Here is a 20,268-nt window from a genome sequence, read left to right as displayed (position 1 = left end):
CAAGGTGCTGGGCGGAGGTGGCTGCACGGGCAGCCGTACTCCTGTTTGTCATGTTTGTTTGTTTGTTTGAATGCCTTTTGGGTCTTTGGCTTTTCTGTTTCTCATAGAAATCTATTTTCTGCTTCCCCCAACACACACACACACACACACACACACACACACACACACACCACGGATCTTTCATTAAAGCTAAGATATATGTAGGTAATACATAAAAGAGCGGAACTACACTACTACCTGGGGCTTCCCCTGCTCTGTCCCAGGAGCAAGTGAATCCATTTCATTTTCAAAGGTTACGCTTAGTACCTGAAGTTGGACTGTTTGACTAGATCGATATTTAGAGTAGAAACCCAGTTGTTTTGAGACAACTCTACTGATTTGCTTCTTGATTTCTTTATTCTCTACTTTCTACAGTACACACACATCCTGAATGGAGATATGGATCTTAGGCAGAAAATAATATTTACAGTGAGGTGGAAGGAACACTTAATATTTCAGCTAAACATCTCTGCCGCGTTAGGTACACCAAGGAGTACTGTGATGGTGATAAACCTGTCCTACTCTCCATTCCCGATTTGTGTTGCCTTTCCTTTGTTACTTGATTTCCTTTTTGTCCCTTAGTTTTTTCCCATCCCCCAAATGGAGACAATAATATCACCCCTCCTTAAGGGTGTGAGAATGAAGTAACTCAGTACCTGTAAAGAGGTTACAACTATACCAGCTGCACAGACAACAAATATTAGTGTTATCATATATTGTGTTTGGAATCACCAAGACCACCCTCAGATTTGATAATCTGCCAGAAGGACTCACAGGACTCAGAAAAGCCGTTACACTCAGAGTTATGGTTTATTATAGTACAAGAATACAGGTTAAGCCCAGCAAAGGAAACAGGTGTATTGGGTGGAGTGCAAGTACACTGGACCAGTAGCAAGCTTCCAGTTGTCCTCCCAGTGGACTCACCTAGACAGAGCTTAATTCTCTCAGCAATGACGTGTGACAACACATAGGAAATGTCACCAACCAGGGAGACTCTCCCATGCCTTGGTGCCCAGAGATTTTTTTTGGGGGGGAGGGGTCAATCACATAGGCATGCAAATCATATTGTTCAGAGGAGCCAGTCAAAGGACAGTCCTGAAGGCTTTTGGAATGTGGAGGGTTTGGGCAACTCAGGCCTACTGAGTTAACCATTTACTGCACATATATGTAAATCTCGCTTATTTGAACAACCTAATTCAACTATTTTCTTAATGTTTTGACTTTTTTTTAGTATGTGAACGTTGATTGAATATCTACCGTGTGCATAGCTCTTATAATCTTCTCTCTATAAAGCTGGAAAATAATTTCAGTTTCAATCCATGTTATAAACAGGAAATTGTTATTACTCCAATATAAGAGAACACATCAGAAAGTAAAAATCACTGCTGTAATTGCAACAATGGTGATAAGAGTGCTCCATAATTTTGACTACAATTGCTTGTCAAATGCTTTGTGTACAGTATTAGTTTTAGTCTTTCTCAACAACCCTGGAAGGTAGGTAATACCTCTGTTTCACAGGTGAGAGAATAAAGGCCCAAAGTTGTAAGAACTCCCCCAAGACCCTTCGGTCAGTAACGGGTAAGGTCTACATTTACCATCTGACCTCAAATCTCATGGTCTTAACATCACACATGATAAGTTTCCTATGACCTTGAGAAACAAAAGCTCTAAAAAGTGCTTTGAAACAGTGAAAATCCAGCAAAATTTATTTGACTTTATAGATCTCAAGAGCAGTTGAATGTTTAGACACTGGGGCAGAGTTGTGGCTAGAACACATGTTCCTCCTACCAACAGAAGAGATTTCCGCAAAGAAGATTCCAAGTTGCCTCTCTCGATAGCAATGTGGTGTAGAAGACACAAAAGCACAGAAAAGAGGGATACAAAAAGGGGGGGGGGAGTTATGCAGTTATTTTGAGTGTCTTGGTTAATAAGGGGACATAAAATCTGAATGCCCTCCAATGTTCCAAAATGGTCACCATCATAAATTGTTTGTAATTGTGTCTTTTTCCTTCCCCTGTTATTAGATCTCAGTCTGTGGTAGAAGCTGGGACCCTGAAACATGAGGAGAAGGGGGAGAATGAGAACACGCAGCCACTCCTGGCTCTGGACTGAACCCCGAGCCGCTCCACGCTCCTGCACATTGCCAGCCTTCAGTGGACTCAGCCACCAGGAAGCACGTGTGCAACTGACCCCATGACACATGCGTTCAGCTCCCACAAGGGCCTCCACTCTTGCCACCCAGAAATGACTGTCACCAGCCATTGGTCTGAGCAACCAAAGTTGAACAAAGACTTGAGAGATGCTTTTTTTTTTTTTCGATGAAGGAAATGGAGGACAAAGCAAGGCAGTTATGTGAACAAGGTTCCCCTCACTCCATATTCATGGCATTAAATGAACTGAAAAGAGAAAGAAATTAAATTTGATGCACTCATTTCATTAGGACCAGGATTTTTCTGAGGCATTGCAGAGACCCTCTCCAGTTTCTGCGATTTGAGATTAAGCGCATTTCCAAGTAGATACATAAGAATTAAACTGTGCAGACACAATTGTCAAGTTTAAAGTCCTGCAAGGCCCCCAAACAACAGTATCTTCAGTAATTTCCATTCCTATATTGAATTATTTTCTTCGACCTCATCACCAGCATCAAATTTCAAATTGTTCAGTCTCAGAGCACATTTTTGTAGGTCTATTGTTTGCAGAGTTTATTTTGATATCCTGCAAAACATGATTTTGACGTCACATCTTTGGTCAGGCCACCAGCTGATTATCATGAGCTGATTTTAAACAAAGACATACATTTTGAAATATGACTATTTCATCTTAGCAATGTGACTCCCCACAAGAAATGTGTGTCTGCAGGATGGGGGGGTCTCATTGAAAATACATGTCAGTGATTAATGAAGCCATTCAAGTTGCCTCACTTGGGTCACTACAGCAAAGAAAAGTGCCACAAAAGCATTAAACAGCCCCCACTGCCCCCAGCTCCTCCTGCAACCAGTTAAAGGTGTGGAGCAAGGGCCTGGCTGTTGCTGAGAAGGCAGATATCAATCATGGAGGAAGACCCTTAAGGATGGCTGAATAGGTAAGACCTGAAAATAAGAGAAGACTGGGAATGCAGGCTGAAATGCCAAAGATCATTTTATTTCTTTGTTATCCTTAGAAATGGAGTCCCCAACTATCAATTAAAAGGAAATTAGATAAAAATGAACAGGTAGCATCGGACATGATATCCTTACGTGTGCCATGTCTCCCCAAACCAGCTGTATGTTTTTAGTGACCTCTTAACTCTCCCAGCCGTCTGCACGACAGGGGTCTTCATTAATATGACCAGTTGGTACTCAATGTCAAATAAAAAGTATTTTAGTTGATAATGAGCAGTATTTGGGAGGGTTAATTTGTTAGCTAAAAAATTCAAAGGAAAGAGGTGATTTGACTGACCATGATCACCCTCAACAGATGTGATTACTAATCATAATCACTTATTACATCTCTTCCTCAACGATTTCTACTGACAGAGAACAATAACAGAAGTGACTTTTGTTTTCCACCCTTGAAATAAAATCAAAATAGAATTTGAAATATTTCGCCATTAATTGCATCACAGTACAAATAAAACCAATTCATTTTGTGTAGACATTTCAAATAACAAAATAGTGACATTGAAATAATTCTACCAATGCAGTGACTGAAACACTTTTCTTATAGTCCAGGATACATAGGAGAGAAAGATGAAGAATTAAAGTGAATTAGAAAACCCATTTTATTACTTGAGTTTATAAAATAGTTGTGGGATCCAAGTATTTGAAATGCGACTGGAGTCAATTGTTGCCAACATTTTGCAACAGTAATAATTCTGGCTTTTCAATTGGCAATATTTATAACCCTACTGTAGTGACCTGATTTTAAATACCATAATATAATTACAAAGTTAAGAGCTAGTTTTTACTCTATCCCATGATTTCATTAAATGAATGTAAGATGATGGTTCAACAATGACAACGTACACTTTGAATTTCTTCATGTGTATGCAACATACATACAAGAACAAAATTCAGTAAGTCACATGAATGTTATCACATGAACACTGGATTGTATTGTCCTTTGTCAGTCATTTCCTCTGTTCAATAAATACTGAAGGACATAAATGCCTTTTTACTTTTCAAGAATTTACTTTTTTCTTCTGGACTTTGGTAATTAATTCTGATATTTTTCCACATATACTTCCTCATCTGTTTTAGTGAGATTTTTCCAATATTGGAAAGATAGAAGGAAACAAGACAAATATTCTGTAAACTCTTTGACCAAAACTAATGTCCTGAAGGACAAGCAAAAGGGGTCCATTTCAATGAAAAAACAACAAAACAACAACACAAAACTATGTTTTAAATGAAATAGAGTTTCCTCCTTGTCCTTCAATGGGAAAGAAAACACAAGTGCTTTTTCTACCTGCGAAGGAAATCTGGTTAACCTGCGTGTCATTGCTTCAGCAATTTTGTTCATATTGGCTAAAAATTCAGTGCATGAATATCATTACATTCTTACAGCTAACATTTCCAGTTAGCTTTGAGTTAAAAAACACAAAATTTAATGCATTAATATTCTCCTAAATTAATGACGTGATCATCTTTGGAACAAGTAGGCAATGGTTATTTCTATGCTGTGGGTAATATTAAAGCTAAACTATCAATGATAATTGCCATCTCAAAGTGAGGTTTAAATGGCAGAAGTTTCTCAAGCCACGGAGAGGTCAGAGTCTTCCAAACAATTACAAAGAGGAAAGCAATTTTGACCTCTTACTCCCAGGACAAAGGTCCTGGCAATCTTGGTCTTCCACTCTACCATCCTTCATATTTTTACAAAATGGCGATGGAAATCCTCTGAAGGACCTTGTCACTCACAAAGATCCGCAACAGAAGACACTCTGGATTCCAACCCAGTTTCAGAGACAGCTCCCTGCCACCTGATCCCAAGAGAAAGTCTTCACTTGGAGAACTTTTACTTTTTTTTTGCTCCCAATGCCTAATATTTGGCATTGAAATATTTACATATGTCATCTTTATAACTCAATATAAAATGATTCCAAGTCCTTTTTCAGAGTAAGAAGTTCTCCTTAGAAAGAAATACCATTTTGACAGTATCTCCACCATTCACAGAGCAAGGAGAGAAATTAAGACACCAGCTCTCCATGAAGACAAAAAAGCATACAGACTCAAAGGGGAGAGAGCGGAACAGTTTGTAGATACTGGTATAATTATGTCTTTCTCCTTTGTATTCGGAAAATAGAATTGCCTTTTTCATATGAGTGCCTTTTACTAAAAATAATTAAAAGAGGGAAGTCTGAGTTCACGGTTAAACAGCAAGAAGTAAAGCATTTACGCAGCTTGTTGTTAAAATCAACAAGGAAGTAGTGGTATGTGACGCTAGAATCGTCTCACTACCCTAGAAAAATACACTTGCATAGAAAAATTAGAAGCTAAAGCAATCCATTCACAGTTTCTACATATACTCTCATTTACACTGATTTCACTTATTCTAAGTGGAAAAAAATATCTTTGGCTGGCAAGGTAGATACGTTATCACGTGTTCACCTTGAATATAGGCATCAGATCAGGGCTGTCACAGATGAAATATGGCAGGTGTTTTCTATGAGAATTGCAGCGAGGCAAATATTCCCTTTTGTGTCTTCCAACCCTAGGAGGAGGTTTAGAACTTTTCAGGCTGCAAATCAAGGGAATTAAGGGCCTTGGTGTTCGAACGTCTGTGCCCACACCCGAGGAGATGGAACCAGAAAGGCAACCTGTCTGCGTGTCCTGAGCCTGCACAATGACGTGTTAAATTGCAGGAAGGCTGCGTCTCTGCTGGGGTGTCAGCTCTGGGTGCCACACATCCACGATGAAGATCAGCCGGAAAGACGCGGCGTCCTGCCACACCTCGTGCTCAAAGGAGTCGTCAAAGATGAGTACCTTGCCTTCTTCCCACGCCCTGGAATGGAAGAAGATGGCAGCCTGTGATCCGATGTCTGAGGGTCAATCCATGTCTGTGTTCAGGAAAGCACTCTCATGATAACCTTTGCAATAGGACACCAAGCCAGGATTTAGTCTTTCTTTGGTGATTAAGAAAGAATTTCAGGATTCTAACCATGAACATCAATTTTCAATGCTCAGTACTGGAAGTGTACAAAAGGGCAGGTGTTAAAGGTAAATTTAACCCCCCCCCTTTTTTTGAAATTGTAGAAAGGCTTTCCTAGATGTTTTTATAAATAGCCAAGTGGATGGATCTTTCCAAACCATAGCACTAATCATATCATTCCGTGGTTGGAAAAAGCCTTCAGTGGATCCACAATATTGCCTTTTTCTTTTTTTCTACACATTCTGTAGAAATACGAAGTACGGAAAAGCGGCACATCCTAATCTGGACAAACTTTCACAAGCTGAGAACACACAGGGTTCTAGCGTCCAGATCAAGAACTAGGACCTGACTAGCACCTCAGACCCCTTCCAGTCACTTCCTCCAAAAAGGTAGTCAGTATGCTGACTTCTAATAGCACAGATTTGAAGGGCAAACTTATACTTGGTACAGCTGTAGGCAAGGCTTGTTAGATGGGCAGGCAGCGGCTCATTCCCAAGGCGACCTCCCAGTCAATGGCTCCTGGGTATCCTCCCTGAGTTTCAGGGACGAGCGAGGACCTACAGACAGCAACTGGCTCTAAGGCATCTCCACACCCTGCAGGACACCTGGGGGTGTCTGTGCAACAGCAAATGATTCTCTTTTCAACCCATTCTATTTGTTAAAGTTCCATTTTAGGGAAAGGCAGATTGTTTATATTTCTAATGTTACCAGCTACGCAAGTGGGTTATCCGTGGAATATTTTAAATCAATGCTGACAGCACTACTTTGTAAGGTATCTGTGTAGGAGCTAAGATCTAAATATGGTGCTAGTCTAAATCAAGCAGTCAAGAGAGAACTATGCAGGCGGCAATCATGTGATGCTTCCAAACCCAAAGAAAATTTATTAGCTATGCTAACGTTTTCTTCCTTTTCAAATAGGTATTAATTGCTAATACCTTAAATGCTAAGCTATGCTTTTAAAATGAAATTTTTACTAGGAAATTTTCTCTAGATATTAAAATTCCTCTCAAGCATTTCAAAATTTATATCCTGGATTAGCAAATAATTAAAATTATAGGAGGGAAAATTCTAGCTTGATTTCAAGTTACTTGCATCATTATAAGGAAGTTCTCCTTGAGGAAATTATTTGTCTTTTATGTTCATTACTAGGTGATTGATCAATATTAAATTAGGTAATATTACATACTGCACAGTTTTCAACCCTGGCACTATTGACATTTTTGCCGGATGATCCTCTGTTGTGGGGGCTGTCCTGTGCTCTGTAAGACGTTTAGCAGATCTCTGGCCTCCACCCGCTGGATGCTAGGAGCACTTCCCCACCAGCTGTGACAATCAAAAACGTCTCTAGTCATTGCCAAACGTCCTGGGTCGGGGGGCCGTGAGGTGGGAGGCCAGTTTGTCCCAGACATACTAACGAATATGACAATAAAACTTCCAAATACTTAAAATAACAAATATCTGGTCACACCATTCACCAATATTGTGTAATTCCTCAATTTCTCAAATTATTATAATTAATGATAATGGGGTAGTGGTCGCAGCTCAGGCCTAATAGCCATCATTTTGTCACAGAATTGCTATCAACATTAATAACGTCAAACAACGATATAGGTGCCCAGAGAGTATTCCACCTAGAAATGTTACAGATCACGTCTCGGGGATCGCTGCTAAATGTCCTGAGGCAGCAAACGACATGGCTGTAATTTTCCAGCAAAGCAATCACAGGGGGGTTAGTTCAGATGCCTGCACGGACTTCGCGATTCTGTGGAGGAAGCAGAAAGGAACGAGGCTGGCTTCGTTACAGCCCGAAACTTTAGCTCAAGATCACGGTACTGGGGAACATTCTTAGCATCTGTAGCTGCTATGCTGAGGTGGCCCGGAAGGCTGAGCGGAATGGAGAAGAGGGTCAAAGGGCTCGGGAATAAGGCTACTGTAATACAGCTCTTCTTAATTCTGACCTGCAGAAGGTCCTCAATGCTGGCTGCACTGGAAACCCTGCACACACGGGAACTGAAATGCAAAACTGCATCATTACCACGTCTCTTCTCTCTCCCCTCCTAATAATACAGACAGAAATATACACACACATAGTTTTCCTGTCTGTCTGTCTGTCTGTCTGTCTACAGGGACATTTTTTCTGGAAGCTAGGATATCTGTGTTCTTGTTCTGACTGCTGCTAACTAGCCACACGTCTGTGACAAAGCGCTTCACCTGGGGGCCTCAGTGTCCCCATCTGTGCAACGATGGAGGTGGACAAGGTGGCCTCCAGGGCTCCTTTCAGCACCGAAATTCTTTTCATTCTCTGAGCCAACCTGTTCACTGCCTCAGTTTTCCTATTATATTTCATAGGATATACTTCTCAAACTGTCATCTGAGAAATGGGTATGGCATTTGCTATTTTGTTTAATGTCAAAATAATAATTTCAGTAAGAGATGGTGGCTAGCTTCACAAAGAATCTCTTTTCCCTACAGGTTCTGCACCTGCACACCCCGAGTATATCTCACAGCCCCTCACTGGAAGAGCCGTTCCAGCCAGGCTGCCGCAGGGCTCCCTCCCCTCCAAGTGGGCCTGGGGATTCAGCCCTGCGGCCCACCCCCTGTGCTGACTCTCTCTGTCCCTTCTGACTCCCCCTCTTCATGTCCCAGCTCACCCAGTAGCAGAGGGCTCTGTAAGATAGCTAAGAAAGCCTAAAAGTGGGGGACAAAGAAAGGGAAGAGTGAGAGGAGAACTCCCGTGGCCAGAGATGGGATGCCCCTGCCCCCTCCTCCGGGATCTCTAGTCCCAGGGGGAGGGGCATGGGGACAAAAGGAGGACTGGAGCGGGGCGGCCAGCCCCTGTCCCTGCTCTGCCTTCCTTCCCCGGCACCCCTCCCAGCTTCAGGCCTATCACATCCCCAGCCCTGGCCCCGCACATCCTCGACCTCCCATCCCCCTCCTCCCTCCTAGCTCCCGCAAGCCCCCTCCCCCACCCCCGCCAGAGTGCACACTGCAGGCTACGGGGACCACGTTCACAGGTACAGGCGTGCTTGGTCTCACTTTCTGGAAAGTAAGGGGCAGGAGTCCCCATTTCTGCAGCAATCAGAGGAGAGCCCAAGGGAAGCTCAAAAGTACTGAGCACATTCACCACGTAAGACCCTGGAGACAGTTCTGAGCGCACGTATATGGGTTACTTTGATACGCAAATCCACACCAAGACATTCTTACATTCTTTCCGTTTTACAGATGAGGAAACTGAGGCTCAGCGAGGCCATGCAAGTTGTCTAAAGTTACGCTTCAAGAGGGGAAGCCAGGATTTGAATCCAGGTAGTTCACAGGACTTCAGTGCTCTTAATTTGCTTTTATAAAGACACATAATGTTCAAATCTGAAGCGAAAACATTTTCCCATAGAAGCATTATTGCAAACAGCCACTGGTGCTAGAGCCCTATGAACAAAGACCGTGAGCTAAGAGGCTTTTAGGGGCTGGCCCAGGAACCGCCACGCCATTTATTATTACCACAGGAACATGGGTCCCAACTGTCCAAATTCCCAACCTGCAGTTCAACGAACAAATGTCTGCACACAATCTATTTTCAATGTGGGAACTACCATTCCTTGTCGGGATGTAGACTTAGCTCTGTGCATCTGGACAGCCATAGACACAGCATGCTAACACAGGAGTAAAGAAACTTGACTGGTGTTTTTAATTCACCAAATTGCTTAAGTATATGAACACTGGACTCATTACCTGTTCCCCTAACCTGCCTCACACCTCCCAAGTTCTCAATGTTTGCTAACCACCCACGAACTGACCAAAATGGACTCCCTTCCCTCCTCCCCCCCACACTCGACTCACCTGAGTCAAACTTCATCACATCTCCTGCATCTGCTCTTGACTCTCCCTTTCTTGCCAGGATCCCAATTCCGGCTCTCCTGGGTGGGCTGCGGCGACAGTCTGTTAACTGCTCTCCCCAAGTCCCCAGAGGGCTCACCCATGGATTCTGAACACCTTCCTACCAATGTCTGGTTCCACTGGTCTGGTACTCAAAGCCTTCTGTGATCTAGTTTCCAATCCACCTGCTCTTTCCAACCTCATTCTCTACGTGCTGTTAAAGTAACTAAACAAGGAGGCACTGAGATGAAGGTGGCTCTAATGCCTACGTGAGCAAACCGAAACCAGCAGGAGCCCTGCACTGGAATCTGAGAAGGTGAGACTTGCGAGCAGCCCATCACCAACAGCCACGCAGGCTTCCCCAAACAAGGCAGCGCTTCCGCTGTTGCCAGTCAAATAATTTCTTTGTTTTTGCTTCAGCTTCTTCTCTAGGAAAACCTGGTCCCCAGCTCCTGGCGGCAGAGCCCTCCTGACCCCCTTCGGTTGGGCGCGGCCTGGCTCGACCTTTTAACGCTCAGATTAACTCTCGGAACCTGCAGCGCGCTTCCGTTTACCTCTGAATGGGATCCCCCACTCTCGGCTGCTGAAATCACTCAGCAGCCCTCAGGCACGGCCGGTCAGCCGGGCCTCTGCAGACGCTATTCTTTCAGTCTGGAAGGCCCCGCTCTCCTGGCTCTTAATGTCCAAATCCTTCCTTGTCTTTGAAAGCCACCACTGTCACGGTCCCCAAAGCTCAGGCGTAAACGAGCTGCCTGCCCAGTGACCCACCCGCAGCATTCTTACCTGTGCCCCTCTGACTCGCGACTTTCCAGCTGCGTTCTCCCCCTGACTAGACACCGCTGGCAGGGAAAGGCCCCCAGGTGGGTCAGCTCGGAATGTCCCACAGCACTCTGCGCTGCTGCACCACACCCAGGGCAGGCAGGTGTCTGCTAGCAACCACATGAGTGACGCTGCACCCTCCTGAACACCCCCTCCATCAAACCTCTACTAAGGACTGTGAGAGATGCAGAAGACAGCAGCTTGGTTTCTGCTTTCCAGGCGCTGACAGCTCAGGCACAGAGATTAGACTAATATATACTAATAAAAAGCAACGGAAGATAAAGAACAGTGTCGCTGAGAATATACACTGTATACATTCTAAGTCAAAAGAGAGGTTCCTTCTCAAGAAACGAAGTTGGATCTTAGTCATATGTTTATTGTGGAAGCATGAAAGAAGGGCGTTCCAGGTGAAGGGAGTAACAGGGTGAGGGCTGGAAGAGGCATGGGAGGAAGGGGCCCTAGCAGTCACCGTGTCCCTGCTCACGCCAGAACCGGGGCTGAGCACCTTGTACGCTTTATTTCATTTAATCCATACAACAGCCCTGCAAAGCAGACAGCATCACTGCTGGTTTTATAAGTAAGGAGGCTGAGGCTCCAGGGGATTAAGTCACTGGCCAAGGGTGCACAGGGTTAGCTGGCAGAGCTGGGATTAGAAAGAGGCAGCCGCGTCCACAGCATCACGCCGTCTCTCTAGATCAACACGTATAAAAGTCACCAGGTGTTTTCTTCAGGAAGAAAGACTCTTTGCGTTGATGAACAAATCAAGTTGGAAGGCAATAAACACAATGGGTCCTATGTGTAGGGCTCAGTACAAGTCAGCTGGCCCTGAATGCCAAGTCTGTCCGTCTAGAAAAAGAAGCCAGAAGGCTCATCGACCAGACGAGCGTGCTCTGGGGAGAAATGAGGAAGGCGGGCAGCCCTGGAATCGGGGAATACCTGCAGACCAACAGAGAGCACAGAGGTGGGACAGAGACTAAGGGGTTCAGATTAACACCATGCACCCCAGTCTCCTTCAGTTACAAAGGAAGTAAAATAATCCAACAGAACACTGCTTTGTTGTAACGAGCATCCGCCCTCCGAGGTGTTGAGTAGGACAGAAAACAATGGGAGGAAACATACCTGGTCTCGTTGGCGCATCGGATCTTGCAGCCTTCCTTGGGAATCACCAAGCCGAGGTGCATTCGGAGCCTGCAGTTTGTGGGTCCCGTGTGCGGCCACACGTGGGTTCCTGGGTGCATGACGGAGTATTTGATCTGCACAGAAAATATACCACACTGTTCATCCATTTGTCCAGGTGTGGGAGATGTGCTAAATTAACGTGACAGTACAAAATTACTGTCAGTTTAGGTTAGAGCCTTTGGAGCACTCAGAATTTATATTCTCATCTTATTTCTTTGTGAAGGAACTTAAAGTAAGGACTCCCGTTTTCCACAAAGCTATAGACATTGAACATTTTCCACCCTCAGTCCTGACGTCAAGGGCATGAAATGATGTGTCAGTAGAAAGTGAGCAAATAAAGAGGCATTCAGTGGGTCAAAGGAAATAACTGTTTCTTTGTAAATGTCAGCATTCCTTCATTCCTAATAGCGGTTCTTCCCAGCACTGAAATCATTCTGGGTACCTGTCCCCTTCTGCATCCTGTTGTCTCGGGGAATTTATCGAGCAAAGAACAGGTTTTAGGTGCTCCTTTACAGGCATTTTCATTTTTTCTTCCTAGAACAATAAATGATAAAACCATTGTTAGAAACAAATCACAATAAAGCTTCAACTCATCCCATTTTGACCACATATGGTCTAGATTGTCCCCCTCCCTGTAAGAATGAGAAGGCTGAGTAAACACAAGAAGATAATGTTTTGCTCCACTAGACAGTGACTGGCAGAGCAAGGACCAGAATCCTCCTCTCAGCGCTGGACTGTTTGACTTAGGAAGTCTAATGGACAAGGCATGTGTTGAATACTTATTTTCTGCCCTGTGGCAGGCAGAATAACGGCCCCTCCCAAAGATGTCCACATCCTCAGCCCAGGAACCCGTGGATATGGTATGTTACATGGCAACAGGAAATTAAGGTGACAGATGACAATGAGATTACTAACCAGCTGACCTATAAATAAGGGGGTTATCGTGGATTAACTGGATGTGCCCAGTGTGATCACAGGGTCTCAGTGCAGAAGAGGGAGGCAGGAGGGTCAGTGCCAGAGTGAGAAAGACTTGATCGGCCATTGCTGGCTCTGAAGACAGAGGGGGCCACAGCCAAGGAATGTGGGCTATCTCTGGAAGTTAGAGCCTCTGGAAGGAATGCAGCCCTGATGACACTTTGATTTTAGCCCAGTGAGACCCACTTCTGACCTCCAGAACTATAAAAGTACTACATCTGAGTTATTTTAAGCCACTAAATTTATGGCAATTTGTTACAGCAGCCACAGTAAGCTAATACACCCTCAAGGGAGGAAAACAGCTTATGTTCTATTTCTAACCTAAAAGTGCATTTCTAGGACTATATTCTAATAACCTAAACATTATTTTTTCATTGAAATTTAATGTATTTTTCAACGTGGAGCTCATCCTTTACATGTTGATAAAGAATAGGATTTAAATGAAGAGGGGAGGAAGTCTCAGACACGGTGGTCTCTGTGAGACTGTGTCAGGTACACAGATTTGGGGAATAGTCTTAAGTACCCTGGACTATACAAATTTCTTCACCATTACACACAAAATCACTGTTTCTTAGGGAAGACGCGCTCAGGAACGTCCAGCATCATTGCTCTCATGCAAGAGCAAAACAATGGATTTTTTTGACAGAGACATTTTAATTCCCTATTCAGGATTCCTATAAGGGACTGATACATCGAAAGCTGAGCTTAATTTTATTTAATTAATGTTAATTGTGTCCTAAGATAATTACATACTGAGAACAAATGCGAGTTACAAGGAATGCATCTGAAAGGCATTCTCCTCAGTCAAATGGGCCTCGATATTTTAGAAAACAACTTTGAAGTCTACATTAGTTTTCTTCTGCCTCTTGAGTAAAATGTGAGTTGGTGTTTTTAGTTATTAACTGAACACCCCAAATGAGTTTAATGATAAATGTCAGTTTGAAGAAACAGATTCCTGCATAAGCCTCATAAAGAGTTTTTAAACCCTAGCTTCCCAGGCCTTTCCACGTGCAGAATCGGGGGGACGTAGCAGACATCTCAGTTCTGGGTTCTGCGCTGTTCAGGCAGCAGTTAAGTCAAGCCTGGTGCCTTGAGGAGCAACCAGAGGTGTCTGGACGTCCCACAGGCACAGCGGGGAGGTCTGAACATGTGTTACTTGGAAAACACGTGTGTCTTACATTAATGCTACGTAATAAACGGGGAGCCTAATGGACTGGGTCACTAGGATTGCCTCTCGGTCCGGACTGGACTAGCTGTTTAGACGTAAGTCTTTTCTAGCCTGTACACAGGTTCCCGGTAAGGGGAGGAACTGTCTGGTAGCTGCTCGACCTTTGTGGATTGCCCTTGATGGTTTTAACGACTCACACACGATACGGAAGGTTTAGGAACGCAACCACACTTCCGCGGTGCTCAGCGTGGGCCAGAGACCACTCATCGGATGCCCACGACCCCTGGTGAGGGAGGTGCTATTGGAATCAAATTTTACGGAAGAGGAACCAAGGCACCGTGAGATCACACGGTAAGTGGAAGAGGAGGAATTGGACCCAGAGCCCTGTTCTTAACCGAGACCTAAGACCACCTCCATTACTGTTATTATTACATAATATATGATTATGATGTAATAAAAAACCAGAATCACAATCATTTATCTGTATGTCAGACCTTTGCTCACTGACCCGAGTAACAACATCAGATTTCCGGCTCTATGATCATCGTCATTTTCCAGACGAGGAATCTGAGGCTCAGAGATTCAGGAACATGCCCACATCACATGCCAGCAGGTGGTGCAGCCAAGACTCCAGCCCAGGACTGCTGGTCTCCAAAGGCTATGCTTTAAAGCATGATTTACCTTTTTGTTGCAGCTTGGATTTGAACACAGCTGTGCAGAACAAACCATTCAGCTGTCCAGCAGCTGAACTCAATGTGGTTTTGTTACCATTTTTAAAAAATTTCTTACGAAGTTTAAAGTAAATTTTGAGAAGTGATAAACTTTGTTTCTTTGGAGAAGTGGCCCTAGAAAGAGATCTAACTGCCAACGCAGGTCTGAAAGACTCAATTGAGTATTTCATTTGCACGTGAATGCACTTTCTGAGGGGCAGCCATGGAGCTGGGATGTTTTTAAAGGTCCTGGGTTGTATCTTTCTTAAATTTCAAGGCTTTACTGCTAGGATGACAACAGGTTTGCCTTGCATGACAACTCTGATCAGTCGATCGGAATACCGTGTTGAGAAGGATTCAGAGGTTGAGCTCATCCAAAAAGGCTACTGGGATCAGCTAGCACATCTCCCACAGTCTCTGGAAGAAAGAATGACTGCTCACATGTGGCCTGTTTGTTGTGTATTTTAGCATTCATTGTTAGTGACAATAAACAAACTCGGGAAAAACAGATGTTCTGTAGCATTCACATAGCAACTTGAAAACATCTGTGGGGAAAAATCAGTATGTATATCTGTTGATTGTTTTTTCTCCAACTTAAAAAAGTTGATTATTTAAAAAGGAATAAATATACTGCAGAACTGACTGGGCTCCTTAGGGACGTTCCATGTTTCCAACTTCCCTTTGGATAAAAATGAAGCTTGCAGTCACAGTTTCAAGGCCTTTCTGTATCCAGCAGCGTCCTTTCCTCACCAGACTAGACAACCTCTAAGCCTTCACTAAGTCAGACACTCAAGAGGTTCTTGTCTGGACCTGCGCTCTCAGTGTGGCCCTGCTGCCCTCCTTCCCACATCGTCTCCGACCCTTCCTGCCTCAGGATTCCCTCTCCTCTGTCTCCGGGTCACAGGGCCCAAGAGGGCACCTGCCTTCAGGGATGCCAACCTGCCTGCATGTGAGCTATGGTACTAGTGGCCTTCAGAATTCTTTAAGCTGTGAATTTGCCTCCAGAAAATAGTTAACTGGATTCCTTCTGTTCCCCTGGAAGTACAAACAAAAGTCTACAAAGAGTCTTAATAAAACTTCCCAAAAGAGAAACTAGGGGAGTTACGTTATTTTATGATTGTAAAATAAAACTAGAAATTAATTTCTACTTAATTAACTGCAAAGGATTGGAAAACACATACTTAAGATACCCCCCTACACACACACTTCTAAATTATTTTGAATAAAAATGGAAATCAAGATAGAAATGCAATCTTTTTTGGGAAATAATGCCAGTGAAAATACACATTACAGCTTAAAGAAAGCATCCAAATCTGTATCCGGAGGTCAGTTCACAGCCTTAAATGCATTTATTACTGAAGAAGAAATAATGAAAATAAATTTACTAAGATGTTCTAATTGAAAAGTTTAAAAGAGAAAAAAAAAATTAACAACCAGCCAAAAGAACCAGAGGAGGAAGAAAAATATAAAAGCAGGAATTAGAAAAACATAATCATAATAAGGTGAGATGTAATTTGAGTTCTTTTTAAAGAACATAATCGATCACTCTGTCAAACTTAAGAAAAAAAAAAAAGAACATTACAAATTCCATCCAGTGGGAAGAAGGATTTAACAAAGGTATCAATAAAGTAAAAAATACTGTAAGAAATGACTATGGAAAATCAGGTATAATCAAAATACATGATTTTACAAGTCAACACACACTGTGTGATCCCATTTATACGAGTGTCTAAAGTAGTCAGTTTAATAGCAACAGGAAGTGCCATGGGGTTGCCAAGGGCTGGGGGAGGGGCAATGGGGACTATTGTTACTGGGTATCGAGCTTGAGTTTTTCGAGATGAAACAGTTCTAGAGATTGGTTGCACAAATATATGGATTTAACTGCCTCTGCTGAATGTACACTTAAAAATAACTGAAGTGGTAAATTTTAACATATGTGTATTTTGCTGCAGTTAAAATTAAAAAACCCCCTAAAACTTAAAAGTCAAAATATTGCCTCCAATCAGTCTCCATTATTTACTTCCTTTCTTGCCTAATATTTCTATATGCCCTATGATGCTTTGCATATTTCAACCTTATTAAAGCACATGTTCTTAGCAGAGACTATGGTTTCTGGAAATTACTGCCAGGATGGATACTATTCTGAAGCCTTATTCTTGGAAGCCCAACAGCATCTACAAAGCACAAGGATGTCGGCGGAACTGAGGCATCCGATGAGCTGGTGAGTGCTTAAGGCCAACACAATTGACTCACTGAGTGAGATGCCAATAGATGAAATTAGCATGTTGTTCACATATTGACCTTTCTAAAGCCCTATTTAAAAAGACCTCGTTGGCAAAAAGCTGACAGTCACTTGAAATCACGTGATCTCTCTTTCGATGGACGCTGCCTTGAAGATATTACTGAAGTCGTCCTTCTTCCTCTGCTGTGTAAATCTGAGTATTCTGGAAGCAAACTGAGGTAAACGATGGCGCTTATTTGTCCTTTAATAAAAACCCACTGCTTATCATTCTCTTGATTTACTTTCTGCAGCTAAAGACGTGAGACACGTGCTGTTTAGTCCTCAAAATGGATTTACTTTTGTACAGTTGTTAACCCAAGTTAACTCGAATTTTCAAGAAGAGACTTGCAAAGAGCTTTAAAGGTAAGATTCAACGCTTCACCTTTTGAGGAGAGACTGATACAGTGACTCACTGAACGCACACCCTGGAGCCCTGCCTGTGTGCCTGGACCTGCGTTCAGCTCAGGGAGTATTAGGTTGATGGTGAACCACTTCCTGTTCTTGATGAGCTCAGACATTCGTTCTTACGGACTCATCACCCTGGTGTGCCATCATTGCCCCAATGGCGCTTGCCCGTGGTGACACCATTTTGCGTGCAACATCGTCTCCTGTGCGGAAGCAAAGGAGGTGCCAGGGAAGCCCCTCTCTAGGGCACTGATGAGCTCATGGTGGACTTCAGTTATGCCTGTACAGTGGGGTTACTCTTTGTAATGTACCATTTAACAGCAAAGACCGGGAAAATCAAAATACAATTTCTGAATATTTATGCAAACACACACGTGCATATGCACACATACACATGTATATTTACACGCACACACAGACACACACACACAAATGAGTGTTCACGCGTAGTTTTTAAAAGCAACGAATGGATTTTGATCAGCTGGGTTTCCCAGGCAGCTTCCTCTAAGCCGGGGAGTCCCGGCTCTGGGAAACACCGCCGGAAGTGCCCCCTTCCCACCAGGTTGTGGGGAAGGATCCAGAAGTCAGGGGCTCACCTTGCTGCCACAGTGTGAACTGGCTCCAGTCGCCCTTCTCCCTCAGGTTCTCATCTTCCGGCAGGAAGAGGCCCTGGGCTTTATCCATCACTGCAAGGCCTTCATCTCGGATTAACTTCCAGTTTCTTTCTAAGGACTAGAGGGAAGATTCTGGTTTTACTGGAACTGAAAATTTACCTGGTTAAGACACCTTATAATGACATTCAGCTTTTTGCTTGTTTGCCTGATTAATAAGTAATGACATTTTCCTCTCATCTAGATTGCTTATTTCAACTTCCTCTAGGACCGCTTGTCAAGGCTGTAAAAAAGAAACTCACCTAATATTATTTTTCAGAACCCAATGCCTTTGCAGCATAAACATTTCAATAATTTCTAGGAACTTCAGAGAGTAATTTCCACTATAATTTGTTTTTAGGTTTGGCTAAAGTTTTTTTTTTCTTTTTTAAAGACTGCAACCTAACAAGAGGAGTGAGATTGTTGATCAGATCACATCACGACCCTATGTGACACCCGAGCAACCAAACTGGAAAGCAAATCACAGACGTAATCCCATCTGTCAGTAGAGGTCCTCATAAAGATACCCTTCAACATGGTAAATATTAATTAAACTTTCAAGAGCATTGGAAAATGTCCACTGGAGCATGTGATGTATTATAAAATTAATAGCAAAACAAAGCAAAGAAATGCCCTTGTGTTTAGAACTCAGCCAAACAAAAATATTCCCTTGACTTCTGACTTACGAGAGCGCGTTAGGTCACGTCAGAAAGGGTCCGGCCGCCGGAAGAAGAGAGACAGGCTCCCCTCCGGGAATCCTCGCTACACTGTGATGCTGATTACCAGTGGGGGGGCAGTGGGGTCCGCAGGCCAGGGCAAGCACCCTGAGTGGCCACCTCAGAGGAACTACCATCAGGAGAAAAGAATAAAAACTGCTTTCCTCCTGTGTGCAAGAGGCTAGGTTGTGCAGATAAACCGGGATTCTGAAACGTTAATAATTTCAAGCATTTCTACATGAAATGAGAAGTGGATGGGATAGTGGAGCCTGTGGGTAGCCAGACAGGGAGGCACACAACTGCTGAGGTCGACCAGAATCAGGGCTCAAGAGCATGGAAGTAAAGGTGCTTATAAACAGAAAGACTCTGACATACAGAAAGCAGAAGCCATGATCAGTGCGCTCTGACAGCGGATTGAGTCGCCTTGTAAAACAGGGTTCTCTATCTTTTGAATTATTCAAGGGAAGGCTGGATGACTGATCACTGGGTAGAGCAGAGCACGGATAACGTACAGTGTTTTTATCAACCCATACTTTATGAATTCATGGTTCAGTGTGGGAAAAACAATAAGAAGCCGGGAAGACAGCGCAGACAGAGGACTTTGCCCTCAGAGATTTGTGTGGATACATGGTGCCAAATTCAGCCAAATCCAGGGAGCACATTTTTACATTGTGTGACCACATTAGGTATATTCAAATATTTGAGGGCAAGAGATAGATTTGAAGATTAGATATTGATTTGATACTGCTATTTCCCCCTTATTTCCTTGAGTCTATTGGTTTTTTTTTTAAATTTCAGCTCTGAGTCATAATTAACATATAAGAATGTAAGATATTGAAAGTGTATGTATATCATGGTAATCTGACACACATAACATTGTGAAAGGAATCCCTCATTTGATTAACACATTTATCGTCTCATATGTTTAATTTATTTATTTTGGGGGTTGGGTGAAGACAATTAAATTCTATTCTCTGAGTCAATTTCAATTTTATACTACAGTGTTATCAAAAACCGTCATCATGTTATTGGTTACATCCTCAGACCCTATTCATCTTATAGCTGACAGTCTGTTCTCTTTACTGACCTCTCCCTATTTCCTTCACCCCCTGGCCCCTGGCAACCACTTTTATACTCTCAGATTCTATGAGTTTCACTTTTGCTTTTCCTAATTTAGATTCCACATGTAAGTAATACCATACAGTATTCGTCTTTCTGTCTGGCTTCTCTCACTTGGCATAATGCCCTCAAGGTCCATCCATGATGCAAACGGCAGAATTTTCCCTTTCGTGGCTGTACACTATTCCACCATGTCTGCACACACGTC

General features: G+C 43.2%; 2 protein-coding genes and 1 long non-coding RNA gene across 10 annotated transcripts in view; 2 read left to right on the top strand and 1 right to left on the bottom strand.

Moving 5' to 3' along the window:
* Positions 1-2,194, top strand: part of CLVS1 (clavesin 1) — a gene marked incomplete at its 5' end in the record, with an annotated part of 54,654 nt that extends 52,460 nt beyond the window's left edge. Inside the window, one exon of the mRNA XM_006204687.4 lies at positions 2,064-2,194. Coding sequence (XP_006204749.3) covers positions 2,064-2,151 — 88 coding nt within the window. The remainder of the gene's footprint in view (positions 1-2,063) is intronic.
* The window catches only part of ASPH (aspartate beta-hydroxylase), a 173,337-nt gene continuing 153,895 nt past the window's right edge, over positions 827-20,268 (bottom strand). For 5 of the 8 annotated variants that reach the window (XM_072951912.1, XM_072951911.1, XM_031692173.2 and 2 more), the window contains exons 22-25: positions 18,172-18,307; positions 12,479-12,570; positions 11,977-12,110; positions 827-6,021 (exon numbers count right to left, since the gene is read on the bottom strand). In XM_072951912.1, the coding sequence (XP_072808013.1) occupies positions 5,871-6,021; positions 11,977-12,110; positions 12,479-12,570; positions 18,172-18,307 (513 nt within the window). In that variant the 3' untranslated portion in view covers positions 827-5,870. Of the gene's footprint in view, positions 6,022-11,355; positions 11,794-11,976; positions 12,111-12,478; positions 12,571-18,171; positions 18,308-20,268 lie in introns of those variants that run through there. The other 3 variants (XM_072951908.1, XM_072951909.1, XM_031692174.2) reach the window with 3 other exon arrangements.
* LOC140690268 (uncharacterized) lies at positions 16,993-18,760 on the top strand. The gene is made up of 3 exons (XR_012065485.1): positions 16,993-17,110; positions 17,422-17,533; positions 18,620-18,760. It is a non-coding gene; the product is annotated as an uncharacterized lncRNA (long non-coding RNA).

This window comes from Vicugna pacos, chromosome 29 (assembly GCF_048564905.1).
Source record: "Vicugna pacos chromosome 29, VicPac4, whole genome shotgun sequence".
NCBI classification, from domain to species: Eukaryota; Metazoa; Chordata; class Mammalia; order Artiodactyla; family Camelidae; genus Vicugna; species Vicugna pacos.
The sequence above is the reverse complement of the archived record's forward strand: the minus strand, read 5'-3'. Positions and strand labels throughout refer to the sequence as shown.